At 48.6% G+C, this 17216-nt stretch overlaps 1 protein-coding gene across 1 annotated transcript in view; it reads right to left on the reverse strand.

Annotated features, from left to right (window-relative positions):
- LOC106893273 (chromosome unknown open reading frame, human C1orf100) overlaps positions 1-1913 on the reverse strand; it is a 5907-nt gene extending 3994 nt beyond the window's left edge. The window contains exons 1-2 of the mRNA XM_014951116.1: positions 1739-1913; positions 154-224 (exon numbers count right to left, since the gene is read on the reverse strand). Of these exons, the coding sequence (XP_014806602.1) occupies positions 154-215 (62 nt within the window). The 5' untranslated portion in view covers positions 216-224; positions 1739-1913. The remainder of the gene's footprint in view (positions 1-153; positions 225-1738) is intronic.
- Positions 1914-17216: the final 15303 nt, after the last annotated feature.

Raw genomic sequence — 17216 nt, forward strand, 5'->3', positions numbered from 1 at the left:
TTTTTAAAATAACGGCGGGGTGGACTTTTTTCTCCCCCCCCCCCCCCCAAAGTACCCTTCTGAAATGCCAAGAATCTTGAGCAGATTTTTCTGCACAACTGATTTTTCCTGGCCTGTGTGCATAATGTGTGCTGTGTGGTTTAAGAGGCTTACCCTGGTGGCAAGATCGGTGCATGATCTATAAAATCCCTTAGTTTGTTTTCGGAGTACAACATGCCAAATCCCTACGAACAATGATGTAACATGTTAATATTTTTTTGTTAAGGAACTGCTGATGGCCCTAAAATAATTTGCTAACATGATTTAGATGTATTAATCCCCATTTTGGTAGCAAAAACTGCTATGGAATAGCGTATCTGTTAGGAAAGAAACAGTGTATACGTGTAAAAGCACAGGTTCTACGAAACATTAAATTTTGCAGAGATATGGGAGTTTCTAGAATGAGTTGCACAATATTAGTAGCAGGTCTGAGAGCAGAGACAAGTGCAGGAAACAGTTATTTAAACAGAATTTTATAATTCAGGACAACAGTATGCTGTTCCGTGACTCAAAGCAAAATTTCTTTGCAGGCTGATTCATTGTATCAGTGAGTCTGATGGTCTGCTCGTTTGTCACAATTAACTAATAATTTATTCTACCTCCCGAGGAATGAAATTTGGCTGCTGTGTATAAAACAGTGACTCACCAGTATTTGCAAAACAAAGTAGATGTTTTCTGTATTTTGTTGCCCATCAGAGTCGGTGAATTATGTTTTGGCCACTCCATGGCAACTACTTCACTGGAGTGTGAATTAATATCGCAGCTCCAGGAGTTGGATGTTAAAATCGGTTCTCACCAGAGACCTTAGTCAGACTATTGTTTTGAATAGTACCATGACACAGCTGTCTTAGAAACTCCTTGAATACATCGACAGTTTCATTTTTTTCTAAAACTGAGACCATTGCATCTTCTACTTAGTTGTAGAGCATGATGTAAAAACTCCTTATCCAATTCAGTCTACAAAAGAATGTATTTTCATGCTTTAGATAATTTCAGTCAATCTTGGAAAATGTAGCTATACAACATACAAAAGTGACAACTCCAACACTCACACACAATATGAGCTGTTGAGAATCACTGTTATATTTACCAACATTTCCATATCCCTGTCAGCCAGTTCTGCACAACTGTTGTCCTCATCATAGTCAGCAGCACCAACAGAGATTCCTCTCCTCTCCCCGGGGGTGATTCTTCTCTTCCAGTTTTACCCTTAGTGTGGCTTCAGCTGGAAGTGTTCCTCATCCCTCATCTTTGGGAAATGGGGGACGTTGCATCTTCCTTCCTCCAGCAGGAGTCATGTGTTCCAGTTGCCAACCCAGCTACCTCAGATAGTGCCAGTAGCGACCGTGGCTACCACAGAACTGACAAGCTTTCTTCCAAACCTCAGGCTGCTTACCTGTCTTCTGGTGTACACTTCAAAGGCTCTCATCTCAGAATTTATCCTCCATCCTGGATACATCCAGGAATATTTTTGAAATTTGCTGTTTGAATGCCTAGGTTACAGTTTGCTATTGTAACTTTGCATCTAAAACTTTAGTTACAAGTCTCAGAAGCTTTTGAGACCCGATGATTCTTTTTCTAGGATGAAATCCATTCTGCTTTCCAAAACTGAGGAAGCCCAAACCAGTAAAGTTTATTTAACTAAGTGGTATTTCTGTTTACAGATTGGGCGGAGACTGAGGCTGCACCGTGAGCTTACCTTTCCCAGTTGACGCACAGTGGGGTTATGGGTTTAGATAAATCATGGAAGGAAGGTGAGGAAGGCTTGCAGGCACAGCGGTGGGGCTGTCTGCCTGAGCTGCCTCTCTCTCCCTTCCCAAGCTGATGCGAGTCCCTCTACCTCACCAAGCCTGGCTTTGTGATGGCATGGAGGAACCACCCATGCCATTGATCAGGGAGAGACCCTCGGCCTTGCAGGTGTGCTTCTGGGTGCTGTTGGAGCCAGTTTACTCAGGGTGCAGCAGCTGGCTGTGTACACAATCAAATGAAGGAGTGGTAAGAGCCCAAGGAAAGCAAGAGCTAAGACAGGGGAGGGGAAAAGCCAATCTATCAGCAAATCACTTGGAAACTTGTGTCCCCGCACGCCCGAGCCACCATCCTGAGTGCTGCTGCACTTTGGTAAATTAGACTGCAGTGTCTCAGGTTGCATAGTCCTCAAGTTGCTCATCAACCTGAGTGTTGGAGCATCTCCTGACAGTGGTGAAGTGGTGAAGTTTACAGAAGAGAGTCAAAGGGTGAGAAAACAAAAAAGATCTGACACAGGAGTACTGAGTCAGTTTGGATCTTTAAGGGTAAACCTTTTTCTGATGTTTTATTGGCCGTGCTCTCCAACACATCTTGCTTGGTGTAGACAGAAGGTAAAGCTTTCTTTAACCTTTCTGGAATTAGAAACGTAGGCGTAATTTGAGTCTGGATTTTTTTATGCACCCTTCTGTCATATGAGCTACGACCTACATCTTAGCACTGAAATAGGGAGACTTCAGGAAAGATGAGGTGTGGCAGGGAAGAAGAAAGAGCTTTGCTTGCTTTGTGACACACAGATCTCTGGAGCCAGGGGGGACCGTGAGGGGCCTCTAGTCAGTGGGACCCAGGGTATGAGGAGGGTTCTACCTTCACTGATCCAGACAGACACTTGCCTAAGCTCCTCCTCTGAGACTTCACAGCCTCTGAGGTGATCTGCTCTGGCGTTTCACTATTAGAAAGTTTCTCCTACCATCCACTCAGACCCCACCTTCTGCAGTTTAAGCACGCTGCTTGGTGGTCTGTTTGCTACAGAGAGGGAAGGCAGATTATTCCCTTTCTCTCTGCAGCAATGTTTTGGGTATTTGCTACGTCTTGGTTGTTTTTTCCTTAGCCCAATCAGTTCTCTGAAGCATTGCTTGGAGGTCATTTTTAGAGATCTCCAGCACTGTTGGTCTGGTTTTTTTGCTGTCACTGGGGAGTTGGGACCTGGATATGGTTACAGTTCACTCACTGATGTTTGCGGTGCTGAGCGGAAAGGATGAATGGCATCATGTATCTTGCATCAGAAAATCTAATTATGGATTCTGATAGGATATTTCCCATCTTTCCAATGGCATAACTTTGCTGATTCATATTTTGGTCCATTTTGCATTTGCTTTATTGATGTTTTTTTGCTTACATGTAGAAACTTGCCCACAGCCTTACTGCATTGCAACCTGTTTTTCTCAGGCCATTTCTCTGATTCTTTAAAATAATTTTGAAGTGTTATCCTGTTTTCTAATGTACTTGTGGTTCTTCTCAGCTTTGCATTATCTGCACGTTTACCAGGTACATTTCTATCCCATCACTGATTTCACCAATGAAAATTTTTAGTTGTATGACAGCAGGACCCATTCATTGAATATATCTTGCTGGTTTGATGGTGAACCACTTCCCAGGGTGTGATTCCCCCCACCCCGACCAATTCTGCATCTACCCCAAAGCAGTTTCATCTAGACCTCATTCCTTCATTTGCTTACAAAAACATCCTGCAATTGCCAAACATGTCACCATTTGAGCTGATACCAGTGGCTTGGTAATGATGTGAAGAAAATGTCCTCGTCTTCACCTTGTGGTTGCTGAGCCAAACCAGTTCTGTCCCTAAATAGGCAGAAAACGAACCAGTGAAAAATAAGTGAGGAGGTGCCTGCAGGTTCAGCAGGTTGACTTGGCCCAATAAAGAGTCTGGGGAGCAGCAGAGGTGCTGGCAGGGAGGGGATGACCCTCAACCACAACATGTAACTTCACACTCAGCCAGCGTCAGGGTCTTACCAAAGCCTAGAGGTAAGGTTTACCACTTGCCCATGAGGAGAAAGGTTGAGTTTGCCTGTAAGATAAAGAACTGGGAGGCAAATACAACTGACAACCTTCATTATTTTCCAGCTAATTATAACTTAATAATAAATAATGTTGAAGACTAAAGTTATCTTAGGTAATGTTCTTTAATCAGATGATTTTTTGTGCTGCTTTTTTTTGTGTGAGAACACCCTGAACATACTTGCTCAGTCAACCACAATTCATTAATTAATACGAGTGACAGCTCTATGTACTGAATCACTGAAAAGTGATTCAAAAAATGTCATACCATTCTCACACTTGTTCTCTCTCGCTTGCCTTGATATCAAGCTTACTCCACAACAAGGTGGAAAGATGGGATTTTTCATGTCAACCACCCCACTGGCTCCAGGCTCCCAGCAGGGGCCTGGTTCAGCTCTCATTCAGAGGCAGGTGAGAACGTTCAGATTCAGTGCTGGTGTTTTGCAACCCTTCTGTCTTCCTGTTTTCTCCTCTCAAACAAGATAGTGCCCACCCAGTAATGTTGACACAAGTGGAAACTTGTTCCTGGAGGAGCAGCCAGCAAGTGGTGGGGCAGTGTGGAAGCCGAGGCAGAAAGCGATGGTGGCAGAGGGCTGGTGCAGCCTTGGGCTTTGCTGGGTCAGTGGTTAAAAGAGAAAGAGCAATTTACAAATTCAGCACAGTCAGTAAGGGAGAGAATTAGACATAGTATTATATTTATACTCTTTCTTGAGGCCAGAGCTGGGGTTTAAAAGCACCTTGGCTGTGATGTTAGTCTTGCTTATGGCTTTGGTCTGTGCCCAGTAGCAGGTGAGTGGAAGATTTCATTCCTTATTGTAAGAAATCCAACTCATTCCCATTATCTAGAGAAGAGAAGAGAAAAAGAGAAAAGAAGATTTACTTCTTTCCTGTTGACTAACCCCTGCCAAAGTTTCCCAACACCACAATTGCATTGAATCTCAGTCTAAACACTTGCCTTCAGATGCTGCCCCCTGCAAAGGGGTAGCTGGAGAGCTGGAGTTTGCTGATGGGCTGAAAGCTGTCCCCTTCGCCACCTGAGAGCAGCCGGACATGCCCATCCGGTGCCGGGCAGATCGCCCTGTGCCAGGAGACAAAGGGAGCCATGTCTGAGCCACGCTGAGGCTGCGCTTGCCGGAAGAAACCTAACAATTCTTATTTACCAAATTGACAAAATCCTATCATCGCAATTAAGGGGATATGTAATTAACTGTGTCTTAATTACAGCAGCTGCCACTTCATCTGAATGCAGCAATTTGCAGAGAAACCGGGGGAGACGCTTTAAATTCATGTGTGTACACAGCGCAAGCACAAACAGCGCGGCGTGTGTGGCTCCTGGGGGGTGATGCCCTGCCCCGGGGAGCACGGAGTGAGGGCTCGGGCTCGCTGGCTGCTGGCCTGCCTGGCCAGGGTGGCCTCTGCAAACGCCTTGGGGAGGCAGAGCTTTTGAAAACCCTGCTATGGACCAGGGGGTTGCAAGCACTTTGCTCCACCTGGGCTTGCTGGGCTGCAGGGCTGAACGTTGCCCATTGCCCCAAGGACCACCCGATACAGAAACCTTTTTAAAGACCTTCTTATTCCTGACTCCTGGCCTCTACTGTTTGAGAGTAATTTCATAGAATCATGGAATCGTTTTGGTTGGAAGAGACCTTTAAGACCATCCAGTCCAACCGCTAACCCAGCACTGCCAAGTTGCCACCAAACCATGTCCCTCAACACTAATTTCACTTGGTGTCTCGCCGTGCTCTTTCACCACCCCGTCACCCTTGTCTGACGGGCGCAGACCATACACAGGGACAGTGGCAGCGCACACTCTGCTGGCCTGTCATCTTACTGTCCCCTCCCCGGCCGCCCTGCCGCAGAGCAGCTCTCCCCATCCAGCTACCACAGAGCCACAGGACATTTTCAAAGAGCTTGCACCCTTTGCTGCTGCAGCCTTCCCTGGCTTTAAGTGACTCATTTCCCGGGAGCCACTGTGGATTCCTGAGATGGCCGGGTTTTCCCTCCTGAGGTGCCCAGAAGGTTGTGGTGGTGGTTGCGGATCTGCCCGGGTTTAGCCACCTTTCCTGCCTGCCTCAGCGGTTGCCCCCTCCCACGTCCCACCCCTAACCAGGACTCGGTGACTGGCTGTGCTGGTTTAGGGCAGTAGGTTGTGATGGGATGGACATGGTTTTTCATATCTGGAGAGACAGCATGAGATTCCCTGTTCTTCTAAGGCAAGCGCCATGGGTGCTCAGTAGGTAGGAAAAGGGTGCCCATCCACTAAGATCTCCTTCCAGCTCTGCTCCCTGACTGAGACTCTTCCTGGAGATCATGTGAGGAGCCATGTTATCCCTCTGTGCCTGAGCTTCCCACCAGTAATGGGCTCAGAGAATTCACTTGACCTGGGCATGCAAAATCTGTGCCTCAGGTACAGCTCATAAACGCTGAGCTAAGCCCAGAAGGTGCTTACTGCTGAGCTGCAGCTTGGAAGGAATAGGACTGATGCTACAAAGGCTAAGGACTGCACCTGCTGAAGTTGGTCACCATCATTTGAGCTCCTTAATTCGTTGTCCATTGATTTGTTCTGTATGTTTTATATGTGAAATAAAACTTCTCTCTATCTAGCCAGCACAGGAAGGATATGCTGCTTGATACCAGCAATGCTCCTCCAGTTTCCTAACTGAAACCTAAACTATTTTCTGAATATTTCAGTACTGGGCAGCATCAAGAAAGGCTGACTTATTAATGTGCACATCAAGAATTCGAAAAGAAGGGATGACATCCCGTCACTATTTAAATGATGGCACGAGCTCCCATGGAGGCTGGTGCGACCAGAATTTCACCAACCGCAGCTACTCAGCTGTCACAAGCTATCTATCTTCTCGTCATGCCACAGGCCTCTGGATTGCAGTCAATGGCACTTTGAGGAAAAGAAAAACAAAGTTAAAACTTGTTAAAACTCATCCTTATTAATCTCTTAAAAAGTGCTTAGACCTTGTAGTTTTACACGCTGAATGAGGCTTCATGGAAAACTTAGGAGGTACATTTCTTTTTCTGCCTTCTTTGGGACGGAGTGCTATGTGTGCGGTGTTTTCAATACCAGCTATATTTGCATACATGCGTTTTGTTTCATCGGCCTTTGGGTTTTGCTGTCCACATTTTGAAAGGTAAAATAATAAAATACTCTGCCTCAGTTATTACCATGGCACCTGTCTGTGGTGTTACTGGCTGGGCTTTGGGTACGATCTTAGCAGGAGAAATTAAATAAAAACATAAGGAAAACAAAGCAGCCTTTCAGTTTGTTTCAGCACAGTGGAGTGTCTAGGCAGGAGTGATGTAATTTTCATAGCCGCCGAGCACTTTGGCTTTCACCAATGTCATTTGTGGGCTCCAGTCTGGGTGCCAGGCAGCTAGCTTTCGGTAACCGGATTTGGAAACGCCACTCAAAGGTTCCCATCGCCGTCCAAGTGACCTTAGCAACAAGCACAAAGGAAATGCAGAAAACATGAGGCACCAGAAGAATGTTTTTTCTCCAAGTTCCCTGTTTGATAGGTGCAGAGTTTTGTCATGCCTTACTGACACTACTGTCTTCATAGGATGCATAAGATGCTGTCAGTCACCCACTGAAGGCGTCTGCCACAGGCTAAGTGAGTATGTTTGCTCTCCCACTCATAAACCCGGAGAGACAAATCCGTTGCTGGTCACACTCGGGCAGTTTACATTCGAGCATCTGTCACAGAGTAAAAATGGCTTTTTTGACACCAAGGTGTTTGACAGCAGCAAACGTCCGACACCCAGGAGGGCTATGAAAGCTCTCCCTACCCTGCCCCTGGTGTTTCAGTGGCCGAGATCCCCAGATTAGAGGGACTAGCTGGTGTTTGCCAGCGCACATCCCCTCTGACCCAGGCCACCGCTGTTCCCCAGATGCTGACCCCTCTCTGCTGGAGGCAGGCAGGGGCCGCCGGCTCCATCAAACCACAGGGTGCGAACAAAGGACCGTGAGAAACTGCAATGAGATCACCAAATCCATTTGGTTTATTCGGGATTTGAGCCTAGGTCTTCTGGGTGAAAGTGAGTGCGTTAACCCACTGTGGGAATTAATTCCTTGCCCAGTCATTATTCAGGCGTCATTAAAGTATGCATTGTGCTGGAGGTCAAATCAGATTACTCTAAAGAATTTGGAATGGGAAAAATGCTGGGGGTTTTTCATCGGCCTAAGTGTTTGGTTATCTCAGTGTTTAGCTATTTATATTGTGCCTGTCACTGTGACATGCCACTGTATAAACAAAGGGATGCTCTAAATCTCTTATTATTTTAACGGCATTAATGTTCTTCAGCTGGGGCAAAGAGAAAATAATTTCCCCCTGGAAGATAACAGAGTAAGTGGTTTAACGTAAACAGCATCTCTGGGAAAACTGTTCTTCCAGGCTCACCCGGGCAGAACGGCCCCGCAGCTCCGCACCGCTGGCACCAGCAGCGCCCAGGTGCACCTGGAGGTGTTGCTGCCCAGACCCTCTCCTCACGCCGGGGACAAGCCCCCACGGCTGCAAGAAGGGCAGTAGCAAAAATGCCAAGGAGGACGACGGCCTGGATCTATTTAACGCTTAAAGAGAGCAAGAGGAGCAGCACTGCAGGGCTCTCGGCTCTCCTGCCCGAGTGTAACTTTGAGCAGAGCTCTCCTCTGCAGAGGTGCCTTGTTCAAATCATATGCTCTGGCACCAGGGGGGAGAAGCAACACATGGGCTGGATTAAGGAGTGTTCATTTCTTGGCGATTCACAAAGATACAACTTGTAATTGCAGATCCAGACATATGCTGCCCTTATCACAGAAAAGAAAGATGCTTGGATAATAGCTCCGTGCTGGAGGGGGATCAGCGAGGCAGAAGCAGGAGCGAGTGAGGAGAGCAAGAAGTCAGCTCCCACCCCAGAGACACCTGTCCAGTGTTCTGGTTGTGGCCTGGAAACTACAAGCGGGTTGAAAACCTGATCCGACTGGCCTGCAACTGTAAAATAAGATGAAGGTTCCCCTTGGGAACACGTGGTGGCTGGGGAGGAAGTCTAAATACTGAGACTATTTTTGTGCTGAGGGAGAGTGCTTGCAGACTCTTGGAGTCTGGCACACTCGTGTGAGGAAGAGAGAGGAAGGGCAAGAGCACTAACTGACTGCAATGGAGATGGCAGGCAAAAGGACCCTCCTAATGATGAAAGAGGCCTCCATAAATTTTAATTTGTGGGGTTTTCTTTAGCCTTGTTTCATGCAGAAATAGGGTTTAGACGTTCACTCTGTTAGCATCCTCTCCTGAACTTTCTAACCAGCTTGATGAAGGTGATTTTCTCAAAGATGTTCAGTCCCTGCAGTTCAGTTCCTTTGTGCAAACAAGCATCCCAGAAGAAAAGACAAACCTGGACTTGCAGGAACTCAGTTTCAGCGCTAGCTAGGTGCCATGAAGGAGAGGGTTTTATGAGCAGCACGGTTGCAAAAAGAACACTGCAGAAGCAAAACAAAGAATAGCTAAAGGGAACGCATACATTAGACATGGAGTAACCCAGGAGCAGGACACCCAGTTGTAGGGATGCAAGCTTCATACCTTCAGCTGCCCAGCAGTAACTATTTGTAACTAATAACAAATTGAATCTGAAATTTCCATGAGTTTCTCCATCCAGGGACCGAAACACATTTCTGTACTTTGAAATCCATGCTTCTTGAGAACAGAACTCAACACAAGCCCCATACTTCAGGCGTTTAGGGGACATCAGAGTTGTTCTGAGCTGCACTGAGAATTATTGTACTGAGCTGTACTGAGTTGCCGTGCCTGGATGGCACAGAAGAACAGGACTGAGAAGTGCACAAACCCAAAAGCAGGCACCTAAAGTGCTGTTCGTCACCCTTCACGTGTGAGGGGTTGAGGTAGATTGGAAGTCCTCTCAAGGCACTTCCAGCCCCCCAGCTATGAATCTGATACAGAGCTGAACCAGCGTAGAGACAAAATGCCTTTGCTCCTGACCAGTAACTCAGGGAGTAGAGACCATTGTACATCAGACAAGGATCCAAGCTACTCCATTTGTGTTTCAACCTAGCGTGCAGGGGGCTGGCTCTGCACATTAAGGGAGAGATACAAATTACTGCCTCTGTTTCTAAATATCCTTGTTCGGGTTTTATCTTCACCTTGCAGCAAGGAATCCTGGAAGAGGAGCATAAGATCAACTTCCTGAGGAGGAAATTATTTGGTGCTTGGACTCCCAGTGGTGAAAAACAGTTTGTGCCATGTCAGGGATGATCTGGCTCTTGCATGCACCTGGATTTCACCCACGGTAGACCTGTGTCCTCACTGGGAACAAGAACCATCTAGCAACCGTGTGCACTGAAACATGCACAACTGGGAGCAGTCACATAGTGGAATGCCACATGTTCAGGTACTGGGGCAGCCTGGAGATGTGTCCTTTGTGGCTGCTTTTGCCTTATTCCCAGATTCATCTAGACCAGCTTCTCCTTCTACTCCTTCATGGACCTAGTGGCCTTGTAGCTCCTGTACAGCGCTTTTGCAGGATGCTGGCAGGAATCTCCTAGTCTAGCAACTTCTTCCCTGTGGTATATGGTGGCTTTTGGGGCTGACTGCCCACAGGTGGTGGGACAGGAGGCTTCTGAGCCAACGCACCTCTTTGGGGCAGGACCCTTAACATGCGAATACCATCAGCATGGCTTTCTTTTTCTTGTAGCATGGACTCATTTTACAAGGTGAACGAGGATGACTGCATTCCTATGGCACTGTGCCTGCCTGCCTCCTCCAGCCTGGTAGGCTGGCAGGGTACTGAATTTGGCAATAGTCGGCCTGGAACGACCTCAGGAGGGCAGGAATGGGAGATGATGCCCCGTTCCCCCGTAGGGGTGAGGCTGCCTGAGAGGGACCTAAATGAGCTTGATGCTGGCTGGGCATATCCATGTAAAAGCCAGGGTCCCACTGACAGTCTGCCCTGCACATTTGTGGGACCATTCATTTTTGGTTTCAATGTTAAAGAAATATTACAAAAGAATTACACTTGAGCTTGCTAATTTAACCTCTGATGGTGCCATTTAACACCTTGGTGGAAGACTGTGATGCTTACCTCTTGTTCTCCAGCGGTAGCAGTATCCAGTGATACCTCTTAAGAGACAACTGGGGCAGAAGTGATGCTTATGCTGTGAAATAGGTCAAACGTGATGCGACACCTTATCTGTTTAGCTGTGACCCCCACCATTGCTACTTGGCCTCTATATTGATTATCTGACAGTTTTAAAATGCTTCCGAAACCTCTGCCTGTCGCCTTGTATAATTGCGTTAAGGAGTAAGCACTGGCCCTGTGTCCTTTCAGCTTGGAGGATCCAATTATTGTTTCTCATTTCTGTAGCCCAGGAGAAGCGAGAGGGCCATCTTAGCGCACAGATGGCCTGTGATTTACATCAGGAGCCATGGGGTTAGGGACCATCCCAGCGGAGAAGGCACGCTACCCTTTCTTTTATTGAACTGTCTGCCAATGATGTGCAGGCAAACTCCTGGCCACCTGTGGCCATTAAAGATCCAGTGGTGCTTTTTTGCAGGACTAACACCCACGTCCTGAGCACATTCAGGTGGGGGCCGCACACGGGTGGAAATAGACTCCAGCTTCCTAAATCCTGCTTCCTGATTAAATTGCAAGAAAGAGGCATTATCTCCTTCCTGCCCTGAGTTTTCCTGTAATGTTATTAAACTGTAGGCAATCAAATAGTTACTGCATATTGTCCCAGAGCTGGGAGCATTTCCGCTGTGAATTCAGGAGATCCTAAAGTGTCGTTTCAGCTTGTGAAGTGCCTGGGAACTGCACTTACTGCCTTGAGAAGAGCTCTTCAGTCCCGTAGGGCATTTTTATGAGGCTGTAAAATGTTGACGAGTCTGCTAAAGACTGAAATACTAAAAAAAACCAAACCAAGACAAAAAAACCCCGCACTTTAAAGCTTCACCTTAAATCATTGGATTTTTATGACAGATTGAAGGTGTTGGGGAGGAGGCTTGGCTCTGACAACAGCAACGGTGCAGCCGTGTCACAAGTAGGTTCTTCGTGGTGTTGGGCGGGAATGCCTGGAAGAGACACCAAACACATGTGGGCTTGTTCTTCCCCTAATTGCATGACTTTTATTGAGGAATACAGAAAATGAGCACTTAAATTAGACTCTGAGAGCTCTTGCTTAAACGAAGAGACTGTCAATATTTGCAGAGCGATGCTAAGGCTCACCCAGACGTTATCCAAGTGCATCGCACTTGAATGGCTGAATACATGGAGCACTCTCCTTTCTCTGCTTAATGAAAAACAAAATGGGGAGAGCCTGATTTTGCTTTTCAGATTCACCGTGTTCACATTTTTTCCAGATGCGCCCAAACTTTGTCTTGACTTTTCAGCAACTACTTCAAATAGCAGGCTCAGCACAATGGCACGTACTGGCCCAAGACTATAAGAAACACAAAACAAAAGGAGGGGGGAAAAAGACCTTTTTTCTAAATATTGTAGGTTTCTGCTTCTCTAATCTCCCTCTCTCTCTGAGTTGTTAGATGAAATACCCAGAGCAGACATTGACTGGGTCTGGAGGCAGAGCAGAAGTGCCTTGCCCGAAGGCTGAATTGAATTTAACACGGCGTGATCTTGCCAGGATGACCGGGCAAAGCATCCCATACAACACCTTTGTTTCTTGCACTTTTATCACAAAGAAATAATAATTTTGAAGCTGATGGGCATTACCACCCCAGATGTCTCACATCTCTCAGTGAATTTTTTATTTTACTTTGCTGTAATAGCAGGACACAAGAGCCTGGTCTGAGGCAATTTCATGTTTCTCAGGTGGGGCCAAACTCTGTTGGATCCACAGTGCTGCAAACTCAAAGTAACCACAGTGAAGGCCTCTTCCCTCTAATCTTTCTGTGCTGAAAGCATTTCTTATCCATCCTAGACCTCTGATCCCCATGGTATCTCTGGTTTTTGGATGCAGTTAGCTACCCTCCCTTACAAAACCTCCCCTGTGATGGGGAGGCTGATTCCCACCACAGGGGGTGGAAAGTCTTGCACCCCACAGCAAGAACGGCTGCTTCCCTGCCCCATGGCTTCCATCACCCTGCACAGACCTGCTTGAGTACCTCTGCTGGAAACAGCAAAAGCATGGGTGCAGTTCACATAACAGCCCTTCCCACCATTCCCATTAAGATTTCCATTTAGTAAAAGCCTCCGAGTACGTTATAAAACAGGCTGACTATTATTATTTTCCCCATACAGATGGAGAAACTACAGCTCAGATGCTTGCTAAAAGTCATACCACATGAGGACCTCAGTTTCTATTTTGCTGAACAGATGTTCTGGCTATGGCCCCAGCAGCATTCACTGGTTCCCCCATTTCTTCAGACAGCAGGTCCATGAACGCGAGGAGATGTTTCCCACCCCAGGAACACTTGTTGGCCCATCCTGGAGGTCAGGGGGTACAATTTCCAACCCTGATTTCCTGGAACAAACCAGCCATAAAAGCAGAAGTATCTGACAAATTTGGTCTGGCACAGCCTGTTCAGTGCAAATCTTAATGCAAATAAGAGAAATGTCAGTGCTAAAAGAAAAGGATTATTTAGGAAAAAGAATTAAAAATCTTGTGCTGTTTTGTGGCATTTGTGCATAAAATAATGAGACCAAATATATCACCATTGGATTTGAGCCAGATAAGTTCATAACGTTTAATCCAGCTGGTGGATCATGACTCCCTTCATTATTTAAAGCAATGCTGTGGGAAAAGACACACAGCAAAGCGAACAAGATGGTGCTGGAGCTGCCATACTCCTGGCAGCCGAACAAATGCAGCGTGCGTTTTCTCACACCAGCAGGGAGAGGAAAGGAAAACGTGGAGCTAACGAGGAGCCCAGCATCCCCTCACCACGCAGACTGAGCCTCACCCGCTGCCATCTCCCCTGCAGTCTGGCTCTGCTCCTCTCAAGAGACAGTGTTTCCCTGCTCCTCCTGACCACAGTCCTGGGGTTTGGAAGGCAGGGTGATAGCCAGCCAGGAGAAGGCTGTGATGGAGCAGAGCAGTCCATCGGGCTCTCCAGCCTGTCCCTCCAATGCCAGAAGACAGGTGGCAAGCACCTACCTTGCAATGCTTCCCTTAAGCGCGCCCCTCAGCAGCTCAGGGATGGAGCCAGAAGTGGTAACTTTGCACAGACCAGCCTGTCAGTGACTTACTTTCTTCTCACAGTTCACCCAGTCTCACACAAACATTCTGGGTCACAGCACTGGCGTGGAGATCACATCTCGGTTGCACCTGCTTGTAATACCCTCAGCCGTCTTCTCCTCTTCTGGTTTTCACATCCCTCCCACAATTCTGCCTCCTTGTTTGCACTCCACCACAACTCAGCTGATGGGGCCACGCAGTTTTGGCACTGTTGATCTGGGGACAGTCTATAGGCCCCGCCACACACCTGTCCCTGAACCAGTCCCCCTGCCTGACCCCTACCAGCCCCACAGGACCCACTTGCAGGAGCTCATGCTTGTCCCACAGTCACCAGCATGTCACCATCCCCAAATGCCATGCAAGTGCCTCCAGGAGCTTTTATCTCTGAGAGGTGAGAGTGAAATGATGTTTTTTGGGCTGTCGGTGCTGCGGGTCCAGCAGAGCTGCCACAGCAGAGAGGACAAGAGTGCTCTGCCTAACCCGCAGTGTGTGCCTTGGCTCAGAGGTGGCCATGTGTGCACTCTTCTGCATCTTTCTGTGTAAACGTGGGGAGATCAGCTGGGGTACAACGCCTTTGGCACGCCAGACTGTGCTTCTCCTCCTCCATACTCAGGCATTTCAGATGCAGAAAAAATAAAAGGACACCCTCGCTTCATTGCTCATGATATAGAGCTGCTAGGGCAAAGCTTTTTTTTATGTTTCTAGGTAAAACTAAAAAAGATATCCTGGTCATGACATTTGTTTTCCCTCTGAGGTTTGTTTTCCAGGAACATTGAGTCTCATCTCACAGAGCTCGTCAGGCACCTCGAAGAGCTCGGCACTTGTCAGCCTGGTCGTTAATTGATGCATCAACAGGGCTGTCGCGTCTCTCAAGCATCTCTCAAATATATGGGATACACAGATATCAGCAAAAGCTCAAGCCACAACCAAAAGTACAAAAATATGATTAAGTAACTTCCTTGCAAATAAATTTTCACCTACTTTTTTCCTCCACTGTCTCGATCTGACAAGCTCCTCTGTCATCCTTCCAGGCTTCCAAGAAAAAAGCAGGGCAGGACAAACATTACCTTCTATGGTAGAAAAACAAATTGACCCTTCCTTGTATTGTAGGTGAATCTTTCCAGTTCTCCTTCACACAAAACAAAGGATACCTATTTGTACATCAGCATGTGAGTCTTGGAGCTCAAAGGAAACAAAGAGCAGGAAAGAAATAGCTTTATTGGAGTGCTGGGTGTTTCAGCACATGGGTGGAGAACGAGGAAGGACAAGAGAGGTAAAAGAGCCCATAAATACCCAGAAACAGGTGTGGTGCTTTCACTGTGTGCTCAACTGCTGCCTGGGGATGGTTTCCTTGGAGGGCAAAGATTGCCCGCAGGCTGAGCTCAGGAGGCAATCATTATGGGCAAGGATTTTGGGTGGAGGGGTCTGGAGATGCCAGGTCTGGACTGCGGGGAGAATAAGCCCAGGCAGCAGGCCGGTGCCTGCTCAGAGGACGCTGAGTGGCAGAGTCCCAAGGGTCAGGGAAGTGAGGGACTGGCTGGGCACTGGCTCTGCGGTTGCTGCTGGCTCTGCAGCTCTGCTGGCTGTTTTGCCGAGGCAGCCTGGGGGTTTCCTCAGTTTCCTCAGGCTCCCAAATCTCAAAACTCACACATGTTGAGGTCCTTCAAGATAACCACGGACCCCCCCTTCCTTGCTCACTTGGGAAATGCATCCCACAGGTGTATCCAGAGGCGAGTGGGTGCCCAAACACCGCTGCTGACCCATGTGCAAGGCTGAGGAGCCTGCACAAAGAGCACCATCACATTTCCTGTCCAACAGGTTTTGTTTAAAAGCCCTTACCTAGGAGAAGGGTGAGGGCAGTAAATACCTGCTTGCTGAACAGAGAAGTGTCACCTCTCCTGGTGATACCCTCCTTTGCTGCCATCTGCACGTGCCTCTTCCCTTTCTGCTTCCAGCCAGCACGGAAAACTCTTTCCTCTACCATGTCCTCCCTCTGTCTTCTTATTTCTAGAGTGAACAAACACAGTGCCATCCACCATTCCTGAAAAGTCATGTTTTCAGTAAGGCTGGCCTTTCTGGTGGTTTGGCAGCAGCCACTTGCTGGTGGAGGCTCAGCCTGAGGTGCTATCAACACCCCACACCTTGGGCACAGCCTTGGGCTGAGCTTTGGGAAGAGAAACATGCTTGTGCCTGCACGGTGGGGTGAGGCACGTACCAGAGGGAGGCACAGGATGGCGGCTGCAGCATCACCTCCGCAGCCCGTGTGTGGAGTTACACAAACGCAGCCTCTCTACCCTTTGAGGCCACTTACGGGTTTTCCTCAAAGGAAAGCCCTCAGCTTCTGCTCCACTGCCGCTTTGCATTAAGCCCCATGGGCGTGGGGCCAGGCTGGGAGGAGGAGGCATCAAGGAGCAGGGGCAGCAACAGGCACTGGGACAGGGATGGCGACAGGGGCAGGGACTGGGACAGGGAAGCCCATCAGCACGTGCCGCTGGGGAAGGCAGCAAGAGGCCTCCAGAGCTCTTCCCAACAGCCGCCTGCAGGAAGTTGTTAGTGTGGTTTTTATTTTTGGGCGTTGGCCGAGCGTTAAAAGTTTTGCAAAGTGCTGGGGGCTGCCCAAGCACACACTCTCCTGCTGTCCCTCCAGAGAGACCTCAGGTGCTGCACAGGCCTGGGCATCCCTCCGCCCTCCCCACCCCGAGGAAGACGTTGGATACGGAGGCTCAGCCCCGGTGTTAATTGGCCCAGCCAGCCAATTACCCGAGGTGCTAAAGGTTTGATTTGCAAGGCGGGGGGGCCCGGCGAGGCTCTGGCGGACCGCTGGTGGCAGGGCCCTGTGGCGGGGTAGGGGAAGCAGAGGAGACGGGCACCCGCAGCGCCCCCGCAGCAGCCCCGCACTGCTCGCCTTGCTCTGAAGAGTCCCGTCGAGGGCACAGGCCTGAGGCTCGGGACCGGCCCTGCGCTCGGCCCCCGCTGTCCTACCGCAGGGGAAGGGAAGGGCTCCTTCCCGTCCGCAGGACCCTCACTCCCCCGGGTGGGGGCCTACCCCCGCCTCCCTCCGCCCGTCGGCTCTCGGCTGCCCGGGGCCCGGAGCGGCGCTGGGCTGGAGCGGTGGGGTCGAGACCCGGGGCGGCGGCGGGCGGGCGGCAGGTGTAGCCGCGGCGGG

The sequence above is a fragment of the Calidris pugnax genome, unplaced genomic scaffold (genome assembly GCF_001431845.1).
Source record: "Calidris pugnax isolate Ruff unplaced genomic scaffold, ASM143184v1 scaffold24, whole genome shotgun sequence".
NCBI classification, from domain to species: Eukaryota; Metazoa; Chordata; class Aves; order Charadriiformes; family Scolopacidae; genus Calidris; species Calidris pugnax.